Here is a 20,127-nt window from a genome sequence, read left to right as displayed (position 1 = left end):
TTGCTATACACAAGCACTGCTGGGCTTCCCAGCCTGAGATGGGGGGAGGCCTCATTTCACTTGAACTTTGTTACACATTTTGGGTTTGTCACTTTTGCAGTACTTCTCAGTCTTTTATCAGGACTTTATTGGAGGTGAACAGAACCCTGTCAAACAAGCCCAAGTAAAAATGAGAATTAGTAAGGAGATCCTGGGAGGATGTCTTAGAACCTAAGTTAGAAATTCATTTGGGTTTCAGAAACAACCAGAACCAGGGATTTGAATGTTGTCAGGCCTCTCTCTTTCTGGCTGTTTGTGAGTTTGTGGTCTTTTTTCTCTGAAGAGCACTTTTCTGTGCCTTTTCCAGTGGGCAGAATATGGCACTAAAAGCTCCAGGTACTCAGGGAGAGATTGGTCTCGCTTTCAGCTCCAGGCCCAAAATTCTCAGGGAAAGGTTGAGATTGATTCAGCTTTGGGTCAGGTGTTCATTCCTGGACTAATCCTTTGTGGTTTGGAGCAGAGTCATTTACTAACTCGTTATGTTCTTGTCTTATTTTATATCTGCTTTCCTGGGGACAAGGAAGGTGGTTCCCAGAGAAAAGAGGCATACAGCTCTTCTTCCTCTGTGTGCCTTTGCACATTCTCTCCCTCTAACTGCTCCTTCACTCCTCCTCTAGGTGGTTAACGAGGCCATCAGTTTGATATTACCTGGTCGATGAAGCTTTCCCTCGAAGTCTAAGTTTGAATTAGGTATTTCCTCCTCTGTACTTTCACAGTCCTTGGTTATGTTTCTCCTCTGACACTTACCACATTGAGTTGTGATTAATTGTTCCCAAATATTTCTTGATAGACTTTGCATTTCCTTGTAGCAGAGACTTTGTCTTATTTATCTTTATGTTTCCAGTACCTACAGTCATGAATGAGTTAAAACTTAAATAAAATAAATGAGTAAATACTGCATACTTACTGATAGAGAGGGCAAAACTTTGTGCTTATAATGTAGTTTGATCGTTAGATAAATGTTGCTTCCTTTAGTCCTAGAAACTGGTGGGAATAGGAAATATCATTTAGGGTGATCTTGAGCCTAAGGATTACCATACTTGAGTTAAGGTGAGGTGTTCTGCATGTCTCAGCTTGTTCTCCCGCTTGATTTCCCAAATCTCAGCTTCACCATTGATTGCAGTTGCCATGTAAGTGTCACCAAGAGCTAGGGTCTTAAATAGGGCAGGATCCCACCCATACCCAAGAGTTTGTCCAGCTTTGTTTTCTCTTAAAAATGTTTGATCTTCTTCAGCATGTGGTGCTGGGACAACTGGATAACCACAGGCAAAAGAATGAAGTTAGACAACTACCTAACTCCTTATAAAAAAAAAATTAACTAAAATGAATCATTGGTCTATATAAAAGCTGAAACAGTCAAGCTAATAGAAGAAACAAAGGGATAAATCCGCATGACCTTGGATTTGGTGATCGTTTCTAATATTTGACATCAAAAGCATGAGTAGTGAAAGAAAAAGTAGATAAATTGGATTTCATAAAAATTAAAGCTTTTGTGTATCAAAGGACATTATTATTATTTTTAGACATTTTATTTGAGAGAGTGCACACAAGTCGGGGCGGGGGGGGTGGGGGAGGGAAGAGCAGAGGGAGAGGGACAAGCTGACTCCGTGCTGAGTGTGGAGGTGTGGAGCCAGACTCGGGGCTTGATCTTAACGACCCTGAGATCATGATCTGGGCCTAAATCAAGAGTTGGACACTTAACTGACTGAGCCACCCAGGTGCTCCTCAAAGGACGTTATTAAGAAAAAGAAAGACCAGCCTATTTGTAAATCATCTATATTACAAGGGTCAACTGTCCAGAATATATAAAGAACTCTTACAGGTCAACAACAGGAAGATAAACAGCTTAGTCAAAAAATGAACAAAGGATTTGAGTAGACATTTCTCTGAGGAAGATATACAAATGGCCAACAAGTACATGAAAAAATGTTTAAGGTCATTGGTCATTAAGGCAATGCAAATCAAAACCATCAGATATCACTTCACGCCTAGTAGGATAGTTATCATTGGAAAAAAAAGTGTTGGTAAGGATGTGGAGAAATAGGAACACTTGTACATTTTTGGTGGAAATGTAAAATGGTTCTGCTACTATAGAAAACAGGTGATTCTTCAAAAAGTTAAGCACAGAATTACCATATGACCTAGCAGGTTTACTCAAAGGTATATATCTAAAGAAATGAAGCCATATACTTAAACAGTTGTATACAAATGTTTGTGGCAGCATTACTCATAATAATCAAAAAGTAGAAACAACCCAAATGCCTGTCAACAGATAATGGCTAAACAAAATGTGGTGTGTACATAGCATGGGATATTATTCAGCCATAAAAAGGAATGAAATACTGATTAACATGCTACAATTTGGGATGAATCTGGAAAATACTATGCTAAGTGAAAGAAGCCAGACACAGAAGGTCATGTATTGTATGATTCCCTTTATATAAGTTACCCATAATAGGCAGAATCGAAGAGACAGAAGATTAGTAGTTGCCAGGGAATTGGGGAGGTGGAGAATAGGGAGAAGGAGGAATGAGTAATGATTACTTAATGGGTATGGGGTATTCTTAATGGGTATGAGGTGATGAAAAAGTTTTGGAGCTTGAGAGAGGTGGTGGTTGCACAACATTGTGAAAATACTAAATGCCACTGAATTAGATACTTTAGTTAATTGTATGTTATGTGAATCTCACCTCAGTTTTTTTTAAAAAAAGGAAAAATAATTTGGTCATGACTTATTAGCCAAAGGCACTTGGAAACTAAACTTCTTCAATGCCAGTGTTGAATTTGCTCTGTACTTAGAATCTGCTTTTTCCTTTTTTTTTTTTTAAGAAACGAACAATAAGCCAATTTTATTATCTCAGATGACAAGAATGCCCAGTGTAAGATGGCTCTGGGGTTGCCAGATTTAGTTTAGTAGTTTATATCATCAAGGACACAACAATTTTTCCCTCTTTCTGATTGATCATCCTTAGCATATCAGGCATATCCTCATTAGGTCCCCTGAGGTTCCTGGTAGGTCTCTCTGTTCCCAAGATGGTTGCAGTAATTCTCAATGAATTTTCCTGACTTCCAGGGGCAGGAAAAAAGGATACCCTCTCTCTCTCTCCCTCTCTCTCTTTTTTCCATTTGCCTTTTTATTATAAACTTTTCAAACCTACAGAAAATTATGAAGAATTGTAGTGTTTACCCTTATACTTACCACCTAGATTCAACAGTGGTAAACATTTTTGTCATAATTTGTTTTCTCTGTATAAACATCTTTTTAATCATTTGAAAATTGTAGGCATCACAACCCTTCATCCTTAAATATTTCAGCGTGCTTCTTCTAAAAATAGGCATTCTCTTAAATAACCACATACTAAGATAGGAAGATAATTTACAAAAACTTATTATTAGTAAAAGATATCTAGCCTGTGTTTAAATTTCCTCAGTTCTCCCCAGATGTATCTTTTATAACCCTCTTTCATGTTTTTAAGGAATTGGGATCCAATCAAGGACTTCAAGGACCATGTATTGTGCTTGGTGGTTACGTCTCTTTAAATCTAGAACAGTGCCACCACCTTGCCTTTTCATGGCAGAATGCTTGTTCTTTACTTTCTATTTGGAAAAGGTGTAACTGCTGATGGTAGTTAGAATGATCGGTTCTAAAAAGTAATAAAATTAATGGATCAGTAAATAGGAAAAGAAGAGACAAGAAATGATCTTGGACTTGCTACGGCTCTAAGAAGTGGGTAAATGCTAGTGTAAACGTACTCTTAATGAAATTTTCCATACATTCTTTTTTCTCACAGTCTTCTCATTTTAAATAGTATCATCCATGAGTTAATTTTTAGGTTTGAAAATACTGAGCCTTCTTCAGCCCAATTCCTATTGCCTACCTGCTGTCATGTTTCTGGTTTTATGAAATTCGCAGTTTCTTCACTGTAGTCACAAGTACTTATTTTTTGACCACTCTTGTCAAAAATCTGACATTTGACATTTGATTCCTGTCAATTTGACATTTGATTCCTGTCCAGTTGATGTTGGAAAGCCCTAATAAGAACCTTTTCTATTTTGCTCATCCTTTTTCTAGTCTGGTTTTTGAGTCACTCAGAGATGATTTCAGTCACATTAGAGATTCCCGGTGGGCTTGTGGCCTTAGCAGCAGTATCATCGGCGCTCCAGAGGTGAGAGAAGCTTCTTGTGGTTCGGAATAAGTATTGCTCACAGCCAAAAGATGCTGTTGTTTGTGCTTAACTGAATCAGTTCATTATTCTGACTTCCCATTTTAATTTGTGTCCAAAATTTGGGTAGTTTTCTTTTTCTCATAAATAATTTGGATCTTTTTGAGTTTCTTGTTCAGAGAATGGAGAGAGAAGGTATCTAATCTTCCTGAGAATCTGAGCTAATTCTTGGTCTTCTGACATTCCCTCTTTAATTCTGATTTCCTGATTTTCTTAACTCTTTTCTACCCCCAATTTTTGGGTGATGTTCCTGATTGTATATTCAGCAGATAGAAGGTTTTTCTTTATAAGATCAGTAATCTGACCTGTATATGTATACATAGTGCAGAAATAAATGTTCTGTGTTTGTGAATTTTTGCAAGATTAGATACTTGGCCATTTTCAGTAGTTCAACTGAAGGGGGGAGGATTACAACTAATTTGTTTAAAGAATTTGTGATGGTGGGGGCACCTGGGTGGCTCAGTTGGTTAAGTATCCAACTCTTGATTTTGAGTCAGGTTATGATTTCAGGGTTGTGAGATCGAGCTCCGAGCCAGGCCCTGTGCTCAGGGAGCAGTCTGCTTGAGATTCTCTCCTTCTCCCTCTGCCTCCCTCCCCCTCAGATGCATGTGTCCTCACACGCTCTCTTGCTCTCACTCTCTCTCAAATAAATAAAATTTTTTTTTAATCTTTTTTTTTAAAAGATTTTATTTTTTTGACAGAGAGAGACATAGCAAGAGCAGGAACACAAGCAGGGGGAGTGGGAGAGGGAGAAGCAGGCTTCCTGCAGAGCAGGGAGCCCGATGTGGGACTTGATCCCAGGACCCTGGGATCATGACCTGAGCTGAAGGCAGACGCTTAACGACTGAGCCACCCAGGCTCCCTCAAATAAAATCTTAAAAAAAGAATTCATGCTGGTAATTACTATGTTCTTAAGAAAATCAGGTGTTCAGAATGTTATTAGATAATTGGAAAGTTCTGGGTAAGCTGAAAGTTTTATGCCTTTGAATAAATCCTCCTAATTGATGGTCTAGCATGTGGCAAATTATTTACCTGTCAGTGCATTTGTGGCCTCCTCTATAAAATTAATGTTCGACAGTATTGCTTCTGAGTTACAAAATTGCATTTCATTAGGGAACACATATCAACATCACCAAATTCTTCTACTCTCAATCAGGTTCACCTGATTATCAGTGCATTTGAAACTGTTGTGCACCAAGCCCATTTTTTTCACTCAAGTAGGAAAAGCTGCCTTGGACTGATAACCTCAGTGTGAGAGACAGTTGGAGTTACCCTTTTTGAATGTCCCTAGCTTGCTGAAGTCTGCTGGACTATAAGCTGTGTAAAGGTAGGGGCCTTGCCCATCTTGCCATCTATTCTATCCCTAGTCTCAGGTTGAGTGCCTAGCACATGGATAAGTGCTCATTATTAGTTAAATATTGGTTGAATGCCAACCCTAAGGCATTCACACACATTGTCTGATACAGTCTTCACAGCCAACCTTATCATTGCCAACTTTGTAATATAAAATATAAGCCAGCCTTCTGATACAACAAACTCAGTTTTGTAGCTGAGTAAGCTGACGTAGATGCATAGCCACTTGTTCAAAGCCCCTCAGCCAGGCGTAGGCGCTGCCTCCAAACAAAGCCATTCTAAATTTTACCATTTTAACCACTTTGCAGTGTACAGTTCTGTGGCTTTAAGCATATTCATAGCCATCACCATCGTCTTGGCCCCTGCTTTTTTCCTCAGTTACACTGCCTGCCTTTGTTCTTCAGGGTGCTTTTGGTTTAATCTGAAATCAGATTAAAAACTTTTTTTGAGCAAAAACATTGGAGGAACCTGGAAGTTTAAACTTTCAGACTGGGCTGAATACAGAGTCCATGTTCTTCCTTTTCCCATTTCCTCAGCCAGTTCCTTGTCATGTAGAATTTCTTGTTGGCTAATAATAGCTGAGTATGTTGATTTGAACGGGAATACGTGCTCTCATATCTCCTTGTTCTCACACTGAATTGGAGCTGTTTGGTCTATTTCTGCCGTTGCTTGGCCCAGTAAGGCAGTGATCTAAGTGGTCCAAGCGCCAAGAAGCTGTGTACCCACATTTTAAGATGTGTACCTCCCGAATGGGTTAGAGCACCACTGGGCTAAGTCCACTCTTGGCCTTGTACTTGGGAAATTAATTTGCTTTGTCATCCTCCACTCCTGCTTCCTGCCAGGAGTCCAGTTCACTACTTTCGGTTTCACTTTGGGCTTTAAAAGTGTTTCTTACTCTTTCTGTGGCTGGATTACCTATATAATACAGGTACAAATAAATAGTTTTGTTGGCTTGGCTTTGGGATGAGTTGGACTGTGTGAAACAAGATTTGAGGTGGCCAGATCTGTCTAAGTAGGATAGCTGAACGTGTTCATGTTTCTACTGCAGTGGTCTTGAGTCCTTTCTGATATCAGGCAGAGCCAAGTGGTGAAATATGACACATGCTGGGGATGAGAATTGGCAATTGTCCTGAGTGCACAAATAGTTTCTTCCCTCCCAAGCATATTTTACAGCCAAGTGAACAGAAAACAATTTAGCAGGCTACTTGCTGGAGTTCCTGCGGCAGAAAAATTATCTTTATAAAAGGGTGGACACACAGCTTTTACAAAAAGTTTTCAGAAGAACAAAATACAAACTAGCCTTACTTTTCTTTTCCTCATTTTGTCCCTAATTCCTAAGTGTAAGGCTGATTCCGGATACACTCCTAGGGCCTGTTTGTGGGTGGTTAGAGGCTGGGCGTCCCCAAGTTTGACCAGCCACATATTATTCATTTTGGATCACAGTCAGCTAGAGAAGGAAGTTGCTGGGAAGACTGAAGTCCAAGCCTTCCTATTGAATGGTCAAGCAAATAGGCAGTTTGGCCCCTGGCCCAGCTCTGCTCCATGTCAGTTTTATCCAGCACACATACACCACGCAGGCAGTTGGTGGTGGTGTAATTCCAGCCACTACTGACTAATAGGACAGGCCACCGTTGCGTGAGGCTTGACCTGAGGCAGCTGCTCTGAATATAGCCCTCCTTTGTGGCAGCTGCAACACCTGGGCTGCAGGCAGGCCCCCGGCAGGAAAGTATTTGCTGTTAATAGTATGTCTGTGGCACAGTTATATACCGTCACAGCTTGTTTCCTGCTCTGTTTATGCATAATTAAAAACAACCCACTGGATCCATTGGCTTATGGTTGGGTTATGTTTAGAAAAATGCAGCTTGTGTTGTTGTCCACTGTGGGGACTAGAGCTGATGTCACTAGTTTAAGTAAGACCTTAAGAGGAGCAGTTACTGTAATTCCTAGCAATTTCTTTGATCTCTCTAATGAACACAGCTTGCTTAAACCCCTTAGTGGCCTTTGGTTTCTGGCATGGCTGAACGCGCTGTCAATCATGTGTTTCAGTTCAATTAGGGACTCTTGTTTGTGTGCTTGGTAGTTCCTTCTGACATAAGGGGGTTTATGAGTAATTAAAAAGAACACCATCATTTACAAAATGGTGCTTCCAAAACAGAAACTACAAATGGCTCCTAAACATGTAAAAGATACTTAACCTTTTGTGTAACAAGAGAAAACCATTTTAAGGCCTCACTGAGATCTTATTTTTAACCTATCAGATTGACACAAATCCAAAACTTTGGAGGAACACTGTTGATGAGCAAATGGGGAAATAGACACTCTCATACATTCTTGGTGGGAGCAGTAAGTGTACAACTTTATTTTTATTTTTACTTTTTTTTTTAAAAGATTTTATTTATTTGACAGAGAGAGAAATAGCAAGAGCAGGAGCACAAGCAGGGGGAGTGGGAGAGGGAGAAGCAGGCTTGCCAAGCAGGGAGCCCAATGCGGGGCTCGATCCCAGGACCCTGGGATCATGACCTGAGCCGAAGATAGACGCTCAACGACTGAGCCACCCAGTGTACAACTTTATTGAGGGAAGTTTAGAATATATCTGTTGAAACCACAAATCTATACCCTTCGGCCCAGCAGTAGTATCACTTAAAGGAATTTATCCTACAGATAGACTTGCATGTATATAAAAACAATGTTTGCTTAAGCTTATTTATGGAAGAATTAAAGGTTGGAAACAAGCTCAGAAGTGGACTGGTTACATAAATAATGATGTATCTGTACAATGGATACAGCTATAAAAAACAAGATATTCATTATGTACTGACATAGGAATGTCTTCATGGGAATAAAGCAAAGGGCAGTGTATAATATGCCAATAATTGTGTAAAAGGGGGAGAAATAAGAGTATATATTATTTGCTTGTATGTGCATAAGGAAGTTCTGGAAAGATTGAAGAAAGTAATATGAGCAGTTATGTGTGTGTGTATGTGTGTGTATAGGAAAGAAGAGATAAGATCGCTATTTTTCACTGTACAAAACTTTTGAACCATCTGCATGTGTTGCCTTTTCAAAAAATTAAATAATTAGAATGTCTTCTAAAATAGAGTTTTTTTGAATTCCAATCATGGTTGTAGAAGAGCACTCTTTTAATTGACTTCCTTACCCAAACTTGCTATCCCTGTGGGTAAGATGGAGATTACCTCATCTTGTTGCTGATGGTGCTCATGTTTCTTACTTTTTATGTGGGCACTTGGGAGGAAAGTGATGCACAAGTTTGTTGGTCTTGGTGTTTTTCTTATTGTTCCTCAGGCAGAACCAGTGGCTCTAAAAATTTATATATCATGAGCCTAAGGTTCTATACCAAACCCTAAGAAACAGGCTTTTTCCATTTGTTTTGAGAATCAAGATAATAGACTCTGGACAGGACTAAAGTAAAATCTTTTGCCTTTTCTTTTTGTTTGTAGGAACCTACAAGCAGCAATTGGCGCCTATTACGACTTTGAGAGCCCAAACATCAGTGTACCCTCTATGTCGTTTGTTGAAGATGTCACCATAGGAGAAGGGGAGTCGATACCTCCTGATACTCAGTTTATAAAGACATGGCGGATCCAGAATTCTGGTAAATGATAATGGGCAGTTCTTCATTGCCCAGTTTTCTTTGTTTAGTAGTTAAAAGAAACAAGGAAATGTTTTAGCTTAAGTTATATGCTTTTGTAACTGAGCTTTTTCTTATACATGATGTAGTACTATTTTTTTTTTTAAGATTTATTTGAGAGAGAGAAAGCATGAGGTTGGGGATGAGGGGCAGAGGGAGAAGCAGTCTCCCCACTGAGCAAGGAGCCCCACATGGGGCTTGATCCCAGGACCCTGGGATCATGACCTGAGCCGAAGGCAGATGCTTAACTGACTGAGCCACCCAGGCTCCCTGATGTAGTACTTTTTTGTACTGGTGTGATGACCAAACATCAGTGAAATGTCCCCTGCCCTAGATCAGGAAAAATAATTTAGATTTTTTTTTTTAAATTTAGGTCTTGATGGCCTCTAAACAATTCAATATTCATTTGATACCAGGAACTAGGCCTGTGTGTGGTGGTGGTGGTATTATCCCCACCTGTACAGTTCTACTCCATCATTTTAATTCTGCTCTAATTAATCTTCCAGTTCTTTCCAGCAGGCTAGAGGAGGTACATCCTTGAATAGAACAAGGTGGTTAGAAAGAGCTGTGAGCATCTGCTCTTTTGAAAGCTCTTTTCTTTGTAGCTACAAGGATGATTCTTTATGAAATTTCATTGAGATATCTCTCTGAAATGTTAATACCACTTTGAAAAATAGGGTAAGAAATGCGAGGATTTGCTCAAAATGGGAAAGATGGAAAGATCGAGAAATTTTTTTGAGGCATTGTTGTAATGTACTGCTGACTTTAAGAAAAATGAAAAATAAGTTAGCGATAGTTCTTTGAAAAAAGGATCTGAATATGTGTCTGGTAACAGTTCATTATTACCTTTTGCTTGTTAAATTCTTTTCTAATGACTTTTTTAATTTGAGTGGGTTTAGAATTGCTTGTTTCATGCAGTAATTATTCATGCTTCTGACTAGGTCAGGATGCTTTAACTTCCTTGTTACCGAGGACTTAACAGAGAAATTCTGAGAGATGAGAAACTAGGCAGAAGGCGTATTTAGCTAAAAATCTATGCGTGTGGGGGAACCCTGTCTAGCAGGGTGATCTGATGTGAGGTGATGTAAAACTCTCAGGGTTCAAATAAACCTGTAAAAATGACCTTTTATTGACTATGTACTTTTCAATTCTTTGTACTTTAGTTTTTTTATGATGGGGAAAGACTGGCTAAGCTAGCTGTTTATATAGTAATGAATGTACGAAATTGTTATTCTTAGTTTTTCTGACTTATTTAAAAGTAACTCTCCCTTGGATGAAAGTTCAGTGTGTCACTGAGGAAATGCCTATAATCTGGATTGACCCATGGTAGTAGATGACTGGAGACATTCATGGCTTTATAAAATTTTCATTAGCTTCTTTTCCCTTTTGATTGTAACGGTGTGGGGCATTGTTAGTTTGAGAGACACTTGGTAATATGGGAAAATAGCCATGTTTTCTGTTTTTCTTGAAATTCTTTTTTTTTCAAAGCTTAATTATATTTCTTTCCTTTTTGGGGGGCCTGATTTCTTTCTCACTTTTCTTAATGTTGTGGGCTTTTAAAAATATTAAAACAATCTCTTTCTTTTAAAGATTTTAGAATTTATTTATTTGAGAGAGTGTGCAAGAGTGAGCACACATGGGGAGGGACAGAGGGAGAGGGAGAGAATCCCAAGCAGACTCTGCACTCCGCAGAGCCCAGATGGATGTGGGACTCGATCCCATAATCCAAGATCATGACCTGAGTCGAAATCAAGAGTCAGATGCTTAACTGACTGAGCCACCCAGCCGCCCCTAAAACAGTCTCTTTAGTTCAGCTTCTGTTCATCATGTGTTTTCTCTCAATTACTAAAACCTGCTAAGTTGCTGATCAAAACTGCTTTTGAAACTTACACATGAATTCAATTTTATTTAGTTAAAAAAATTAAGACCCTGTTTATTTATAGCGAAAACACTGAAAATGGTCTGGCTTTCTGTGAATTCTTTATATTTTAAATATTAAAAGTTCTTAGAGTACCGCTGAAATATTTGAGATAGCAGAAACCATTTTGTATGTCAGAAATCTTCTTGATACATCCGTTCACTCACCAGACAGTTCTTGAGTTAATGGAGGATTGCGAGGGATTGGTATAAAATGGCTAAATGTCAGATCAGAACCCCAAAGAGCCTACCTTTCTTTCACCTTGGAGAAAATCTGTATTGGTGGGGCTGGCTGCTTTTTCCACTTGCTTTTGCGTGGTAACTCCAGTTTAAGACAGCCTCTGGATCTGCAGTCTCTCTTCCTGTGAAAGGCCATTCTTGTGCCTGAACACTTCTTGAAAAGAGTTGGGCAACAATTGGCTGGAGATTTTACCCTTCAGGTTACTTTGAACACATGGATTTTTTATCCTTTTGGAAATTGTTCATCCATTTTTAAATAGTTTTGTATCTGTAAGCTACATGCTCTCGATTTGATTAAGGAGAACCTGGCCTTCCATAACGAAGTAATAGTTATGTTATTAAAGAGAAAGAGGGAAAGCATGCATGTGTACTGGTTCTTTGGCATCATTCTAATCTGGCCTGAGTTCTTTCTGGAAATAGAGTAACACCGAAATATGGCAGGCCTTAGCTGTTTCTCCTCTGGCTCTTTTACTCTCATTCATAACCTTCTCTTAAGAGATGAGTGCTCACTGAAATAGTTTCATAAATAATTTTCATGGTATTTCTCTGCTGTCATGTTTTAGGCATGCCAGGCATTTGAATATACAACAGATGAGATTGGTAGGAACTGCATATAGCTGTCCCAGCAGTTTCCCCAAAGAAGATAAATGTGTCACACATTGTTTAAAATTCAGCTTTTAAGACCATGGTAAAACGGAAGTCAGACATTTAATGACATAGATGCAGAATCCCAGGATCCAAACTTTTGGCACTTTATAAGTTTTAGAAGCTTGGGAAACTTGAACAGGAAACCTTACAATTAAAATTGAAAGTAAAAATTTGAAACTGCCCCTCCAAGGTGAAAACGGACAATTTCCCTCAGCTTCTCAGTTGTTACAACCATGCTCTGTTGTCCAACCATAGTGAATGTAAAGCCGAGCAGGTTATGATAACGCTGGCATTTCTTGGACTTTGGTGAAGTAGTTGTGATTGTCATGTGAGAAAGTGGCTTCACAGTCAACTTTATTTTTTGTGAACATAAAGCAGAGTTGAGAAAACTTGAAAAAGAACAACTGTTTCCTCCATTTTTCTTTTGGCTCCTTAAAATAGTTAATTTCTGCCTTTCTCTTCAGCACGACTATAGAGAAGGTAATTCTGCTTCATCCATTCAGCAAATTTTGTTATATTCCAGTCACTTTACAGCAGGTACGGGAAGAAAATAGTGACAAGATCAATGAAGGTCCCTTTTTTTGTCTGCAGCTTAATTGAAATGCAGTCTCCAAACTTCTAGGGATTAAAAAGAACAGGGGCTCTTCATCGAGGTTCTTCCTCATCAATCTTTGAATGTTCCTTACTATCTCCCAACTATTTCTGTAATGACTTACACCTAGTAAGTCCAGGCTTTCTGGAACTGATGGACTTTTATTTCATTTTTGTCATGTTCTCTATCATCTCAAAATTGCCATATGTCAGGGTTTTTTTGCTTTGTTCTGTTTTTACTTTTTTTTTTTTTAAAGATTTTTTATTTTATTTATTTGATAGAGAGACAGCAAGAGAGGGAACACAAGCAGGGGGAGTGGGAGTGGGAGAGGGAGAAGCAGGCTTCCCGCCGAGCAGGGAGCCCGATGTGGGACTCGATCCCAGGACCCTGGGATCATGACCTGAGCCGAAGGCAGACGCTTAACGACTGAGCCACCCAGGCGCCCCTACTTTTTTTTTTAATAAAATTATATTCCATGATAATTGGAGAATCACAGCCTTGATCATATGTGTGCTTGTGATACTTGGAAAGTCATAAAACACAGATTAGTCTTTCTTTTCTTCTAAATGTATCTGTCCCCCAGTAAGCCAGTTTGTAACTGAGACTTAATTTGAGGCCCTGTTGTACTAATACTTCTCAAATCCAGATTTTAGGTATGCTGGTGGTCCATACAGCTCAGCAGTATTTACCTTCCTTCTGTATTAAGAACTGGTATCTTGGACCTTCTTAGAGTTGCCGGACTTACTAGGCTGTAAGAACTAAATGTCGTAGTGAACTCTTGGTAACTCTCAGAAAGTGAATGATTGGTTCTTCACTTTACAGCAAATTAACACTTTAGAGTTGATGATGGATAATTCATGCAATTTTTTCTCCAACAAGCTCCCCAGGCACCACATGAATAGAGTGTCTGTAGTAAAAAAGATCAGGACCTTAGCTGCCTAATTTTTAATCACTTAATGTTTACCAATTAACTCAGTGTCTCTGGAGCACAGCAGCACCCCTTCTTCTGCAGAGCGGGGAGCTCTGACCATCTCGGCTACTTGTGGTTGTGTGCTCGGGACAGCCAGCCACACATTTCTCACACCCAGGCAGTCTTCGTTTTCCTTAGTTTCTTAGAAGTTCAAAAACAGACACCAACAGATGTTTCATACCAACAGATGTTGTCTTGTTACAGGTGTTGTGTGTATGTGTGTTTGAAAGAACAATTGTGAATTCAGCCCCAGCACAGCAGTTGAATTTTCCTCTTGGATCTTGGTCTCTAAAGAGACTGACATTTTCCAAGGTGCTCCATGCCAGTTGCTGCTGTTCTTGACCTCAGACTGATAGGCTTTTGCCAAGCCCGTGGGCCCCAGAAATGCCAGACAACATACAGGTATTGTCAGGGTATCCCCCACAAGCTTTCCACCTGCAGCAGTTGCCCTTTATGGTGTTAACTTCGGATGGCACTTTGCTGGCAGGTGTGTTTTTAAGAGGGTCCGACAAAACATTGTGCCCACTGCTTCATCTGCTACCCCTTAAATCCTAGGAGCCCCAGAGTGTGCCGTCCAGGATGGGGCTGCAGTCTCAGCAGTAGAGCTGTGGCTGCCTTTCTCTCTGGTTCCCTTGGCAATAGTACGTCCTCAGGTATATCAAAACCAATCTGGCACTTCAAGAACAAGATACTAATGCGTCCTAGAGTACTCTCAGGAGATCAGTTTCAAGCGTGCTTTGTCCTGGGAGTCCTGCCATGTCCACCTTTTCACGGTGATTAATTTTTATAATGTATAATGTATATATCCCCCCAAAAGATACAGAGGTTTCTGTCTACAGTAAAAAGGAGTATACTGGAGAGACTTCACTGGAAAGATGACCTAGAGGCCCTGAGTGGCCCTATGACTTGTCAGAACGAGTCAATATATGGATTGCTCGTTTTGAATTAGTTTACATAAAAATAGGTACGCAGGAGGAGGTACCCAAATAAGATCTTTATCACCTCCAAAGGAGGAAAGACATTCCTGCCAATGCCTTGTCCCTATATTGCCATTCCTATCCTTTATACACGTACCTCTGGCTGATGTCATCACCTCTGAGACCACAGTTCAGTGTGCTGTTAGCAGGGGAGTTCATGCCCCTGTTCCTACTTTCCCCACTATTGTTTGAACCTGAAAATGAAACTTTCACTTGACTCCTCTGTCTCGTATTTGCAGAATCTCTTGTACTTTGGTCTTTTCATAGTTAAGGATTCCAGAAGGAAAAGTTGTGTATCAGGGAAAAAGTTTTAAAATGAAAGTAATATAGAAATTATTCCTCACGTGTTTCATCTGCTTGCCTTGATAGAAAAACCAGGGGCAATCGCATGTATTTTTACTTAGAATGTCAGCTTAAAAAGTTCCAGTGAAAATGGACATGTGTTACCTCTTAGTGAAGAAAGCAGCCCTCCAAAGATGTGGGTCTGTGCTTCATTTCCACGCCTCTTCGTGGACATCATTCTTAGATTCTACGGATTCAGTGTGATGTGTGGGGTCCCCTGAAACACATCTTCTTGCTTGCCTTGCTTTGGTCATATGTGCCTTATCTTAGGGATAGACAGTTGGTCAGAGGTTGTTAACTCTGATAATTCCTTCTGGTCAGTCTTGTGACATTATATAGCTCAAGGATATGTGGCTAGGTTCACGTATGTGCCAAAGACAGAGAAAGCGGCCTCTTCTACAGTTTTGTAATGAACTGCACCCAGCCTAGGACCACTAATTGCCTAACATTTTTTTCTTTTGCTTGAACTCAGGGGCAGAGGCCTGGCCTCCAGGGGTTTGTCTTAAATATGTCGGGGGAGACCAGTTTGGACATGTGAACATGGTGATGGTGAGATCGCTAGAGCCCCAAGAGATTGCAGATGTCAGCGTCCAGATGTGCAGCCCCAGCAGAGCAGGAATGTATCAGGGACAGTGGCGGATGTGCACTGCTACAGGACTCTACTATGGAGGTGAGTATGTCCTTGTGCAGCCCAGGGTGAAGGAATTAAGGTAACATCTTACAGCATTCCCGGTGTTGCTCACAGAGCCTGTCAAATTACGTAACAAGGCGTGGCCTCTTTTAAACAGTCACCCCGAGCAGGTAAATGACTCGAATTTAATGACCATCTAATTGGTTCAGTCTAGTTCTCTCCCTTTTCCACTGGCAGTTTAGTTAAAGTTTAGTGAAGTGTGTGAGAGATCTGTATCTTGCATTCTAAACAGTGATTTTGTAGTGCTGCTCTTTTTATTATATAATCTAGTAGATGCTGTAAGAATACTGAAGGCAGTCCTTGTTCTCAGAGTCTCTAGATGTAAGTCCTATAAAAAAAGAAAACGCACAAAATGTGCGTACTTCTCCCAGCCAGACAACCCGTCAACACCTTTCTCCTCTTTGTTGCCATACTTTTTGAGCAGAGTGAGCTACACTGCCTCTTCTTCCCTTTTTTCATTTGTTCTTCAACCCAGTTTATTCTTTACCCACTCCAGAGAAATGAAAATCAGAGACTACCCAGTTTCCAAATCCAGCAGCCACTTAGTCTTCGTACTAACTGACCCTCTGTCATTGGGCACCATACTCCAAATGTGTTCTGAACTGTGTACCTTCCTAGACTCACATGATAGCTGTCTTGTTTCTCCTCCTCTGAGTGATCTTTCTCTGTCTCTGTCTAGTCTCCTCTTTGCCCCGGGATTGCTAGATTCTGAGCTGGGTCCTGTCCGTGCTCCGTGACCTCACCCATCCACATAGGTTCAGCTGTCACCAGTACGGTGCGTGGTAATGTTCAAATTCGTATCTGTGGCTACAAACTCTCTTTGGAGCTCCAAACCTGTGTTTTAACTGCTTATGGACAGAACACTTGGACATCCTGTAGATGTCTGAATCTTAATGTCTCTCAGGCAAAACTTAACATTCTTCTCATCAGCACCCCACTGAGGTGATCAGGCAGGAGCCTTGGAGTCATATTTTGTTCAGTCTTAAAACTGTTCTTCATCATAAACCAGTTCCTGTTGTTTCCACTATATCCCGTGTCCTGGTAATCCAAAGAAAAGTAAATAGTAAATAGTTCCAGCCTTGTGGGAACCCTTAACTGGACTCAAGGCCAGTGGGGCCTTTTGGAGTGATTTCAAGGGGTCCTGGAATTAATGTTCTTCTATATGTTTTTGCAGCCAATGGAAACTTTGCGTATTTTTATAGCCTTGAAAAATTTTAATGTTAGAAAGGGTGTCTCATAGTGCTTATATGACATCATTCTTTGCCTAAAACCTTCATGCCTACTGTACTGAAGCCCAATTCCTTGGCATGGGGCTTAAAGCTCCTCACGATCTGGCCTCGTTTTCACTTTTATCATCAGTCTCCTCTTTACTCCCCCACAGCCGGTCCCCAAAGACACCACATGCTTTCACTTCACCATGCCTTTGCTTGTGTTGTTCCTATTGCCAGAAATATCTTTTCTTTCCAGTAAACTCCTGCTCATCTTCAGGGCCATGATGAAGTCACCATTCCTCCTTCCCCTCCTTGTTTACTCTCCTCACGACCCCATGGAAATTTATCCCTCCTTTTTTCATTAATATTATGCACGGGCATACGTATTATACTTCACACATTGTATTTTAGGTGTTTGTTTACTTACCCTTCTCTCCTGCTAGACTGTGAACTATTTGTTGAATGACAAACGAATGTGCAGTCATGTATCAGAATGCAGAAATGATTTGTCCCTTCCCTTCTGGACTCTCCTTTTCAGGCCACTTTTTTTTTTTTTTTTTTTAATATATAATGTATTATTTGTTTCAGGAGCATAGGTCTGATTCATCAGTCTTATATAATACCCAGTGCTCATTACAGCACATACCCTCCCCATTGTCCATCACCCAGTTACCCTATCCCCCCATGCCTCTCCCCTCCAGCAACCCTCAGTTTGTTTCCTGAGATTGAGTCTCTTATTGTTTGTCTCCCTCTCTGATTTTGTCTTGTTTCATTTTTTTTTCTCTTTCCCTATGATCCTCTGCCTTGTTTCTTAAATTCCACATATTAGTGAGATCATACGATAATTGTCTTTCTCTTGATTGACTTATTTCACTTAGCATAATACCCTCTAGTTCCATCCACAGTCTCATTGCAAAGGGCAAGATTTCATCCTTTCTGATGGCTGAGGAATAGTCCATTGTCTACATATACCACATCTTTATCCATTCATCTGTCGATGGACATCTGGGCTCTTCCCATAGTTTGGCTATTGTGGACATTGCTGCTATAAACATTGGGGTGCAGAAACCCTTCGGATCACTGCATTTGTATCTTTGGTGTATATACCCAGTAGTGTAATTGCTGGGTCATAGGGTAGCTCTATTTTCAACTTTTTGAGGAACCCCCATGCTGTTTTCCAGAACAGGCCACTCCTTCTAATAACTTTTGTATCTGCACAGTTGGAAGTACAGTTGACCCTTGAACAACATGGGGGGTTAGGGGTGCTGCACAGTTGAAAATCCATGTATAACTTTTGACTCCCCAAAAACTTTACTAATAGCCTTGTTGACCAGAAACCTTACCAATAACATTAACAGTTAATTAACGCCTATTTTGTAGTTATATGTATTATATACTGTGTTCTTTTTCTTTTTTTTAAAGATTTTATTTATTTATTTGAGACAGAATGAGAGAGAGAGAGAGCACATGAGAGGGGGGAGGGTCAGAGGGAGAAGCAGACTCCCTGCCGAGCAGGGAGCCCGATGCGGGACTTGATCCAGGGACTCCAGGATCATGACCTGAGCCGAAGGCAGTCGCTTAACCAACTGAGCCACCCAGGCGCCCCTATATATACTGTGTTCTTACAGTAAAGTAAGCTAGAGAAAAAATGTTATTCAGAAAATTGAGAGAAAATACATTTACAGTACTGTCTTGTATTTATTTAAAAAAAAAAAAATCCACATATAAGTGGACCTGTGAAGTTCAAACCCACGTTGTTCAAAGGTCAACTAGTTACTTCCACTGCTGAGCTCCCATTGCATTTTCTTCTTTTTCTTTCCCCCATTGCATTTTCTCTGCACCTCTCACTCCCTTGCCTCTCTTTGGCACCTTACCTCTTTCTACCCAGTTATTTGACGAATGTCTGATACACCTTTAAAACTTAAGGTGATACATGTCTTGTTTATCTTTGTAACTTCAAAAAGCTGAGCCCAGTGCAAAGTGGAGATTTTTTTAAATGAATGTCAGTGTTTTTAAGGGAGGGGCATGACCACATACGTGACTTTAAAAAAAAAAATCCCTTTGATGCAAAAATATTGCTTCTTACTGTTTTCTAGAGTTTGAGAGCTCTGGTCATGTGCGCGCACACGTGTGTGTGTGTTTCAGTGTTAAGATCAATATAATTATCACTATATGGGCCATTAAAATTTATACTTGTAACATCCCCCTCCAAGTCTAGAAGTACGTAGAGTATAAAATATACTAGCTTTGGAGGCAATAAAGAATTTAAAGCCTTGGTTATATAATCTGTGAGTCGTTTCTCAGGATTTTGTGAAATCTAACACCTTCAAGAGATCTTAATAATTGATCTGGTTCCATGATTTTCAAAGCATTTTTTTTTAAATCAGTAGAAACCTTTCCTTTATAAGAGCATATATGAATGCCCCCTCAAAAAAAGGGAAAACCTAAAAATGAAACTGGTTTTGTTGAATTGGGAGCCTCCTTAACCTGTGTTGCCTGCTCTGATGACCTCTAGTGCTGTGTGGTGCAGTTTGCAAACAGTTCATCTTCTCTAGTAAAGAATTTAATTCCATTGTACAAACTACTAATTTCATTGAATCCAGATTACTCTTGATTATAACACATCCTGATAGCAGAGATGGTAAATTGCTGGCAGAATCCGAATATAGTATACATAAAACCACAACTATGAACATGTAAAAGAAAATAAGCTGCCTTCTTAACTGTGATTGGCTCTTCTCAGTTTTTCTATGAAGTCTCACCTTGCAAGCTCATAAAGTGTGGTGTAGTGGGAAGAGTTTGGAAAGTAGGCTTAGGTTGCCTGGGCACAAATTTGGACAAGTTAGGTAACTACTCTGTGTCTCACCTTTCTGTCTTAACAACAAAGCTTGTTTCTTTTGTTTTTGGTGGGTGGTCTCCTCTACAGTCTTTAGATGGTCTTCTGTAGAAAGAATCATTTTCTTTATTTTTACACTTATGTTTCAGTTCATTTCTGTTCCTCAAAAGGAATTTTTGTTGTATTTAATAATTTATAAAGTGGGTCCCCTTCCCCCATTTTAAATTGGTGTGCCCTCTCAGAGTATCTCAGGAGAAGTGCTCTTGGCATCTTGTGTGGACAGTTCTCCATTATGTGGGGCATGTGTATATGACCCTTGGCCCTCTCTCACTAAATACTTTAGCTTCTATATTCATCTTTACTGGCAACTCTCTTCTTCCACCACACGTTTCTAACCACCTTGGTTAAATACCACTAAGTATCTGATTCCTGGCAGATT

The 20,127-nt window shown here is 40.0% G+C and overlaps 1 protein-coding gene across 3 annotated transcripts in view; it reads left to right on the top strand.

Moving 5' to 3' along the window:
* ILRUN (inflammation and lipid regulator with UBA-like and NBR1-like domains) overlaps window positions 1-20,127 on the top strand; it is an 89,608-nt gene that overhangs the window by 24,434 nt on the left and 45,047 nt on the right. For 2 of the 3 annotated variants that reach the window (XM_034991491.1, XM_034991492.1), the window contains exons 2-3: window positions 9,074-9,228; window positions 15,423-15,620. In XM_034991491.1, the coding sequence (XP_034847382.1) occupies window positions 9,074-9,228; window positions 15,423-15,620 (353 nt within the window). The remainder of the gene's footprint in view (window positions 1-9,073; window positions 9,229-15,422; window positions 15,621-20,127) is intronic. The other variant, XM_034991495.1, reaches the window with a different exon arrangement.

The sequence above is a fragment of the Mirounga leonina genome, unplaced genomic scaffold (genome assembly GCF_011800145.1).
Source record: "Mirounga leonina isolate KUSES-001 unplaced genomic scaffold, KU_Mleo_1.0 Mir_53, whole genome shotgun sequence".
Taxonomy (NCBI): Eukaryota; Metazoa; Chordata; class Mammalia; order Carnivora; family Phocidae; genus Mirounga; species Mirounga leonina.
Note: the sequence above shows the minus strand (reverse complement) of the source record. Positions and strands in the feature narration are given on the sequence as shown.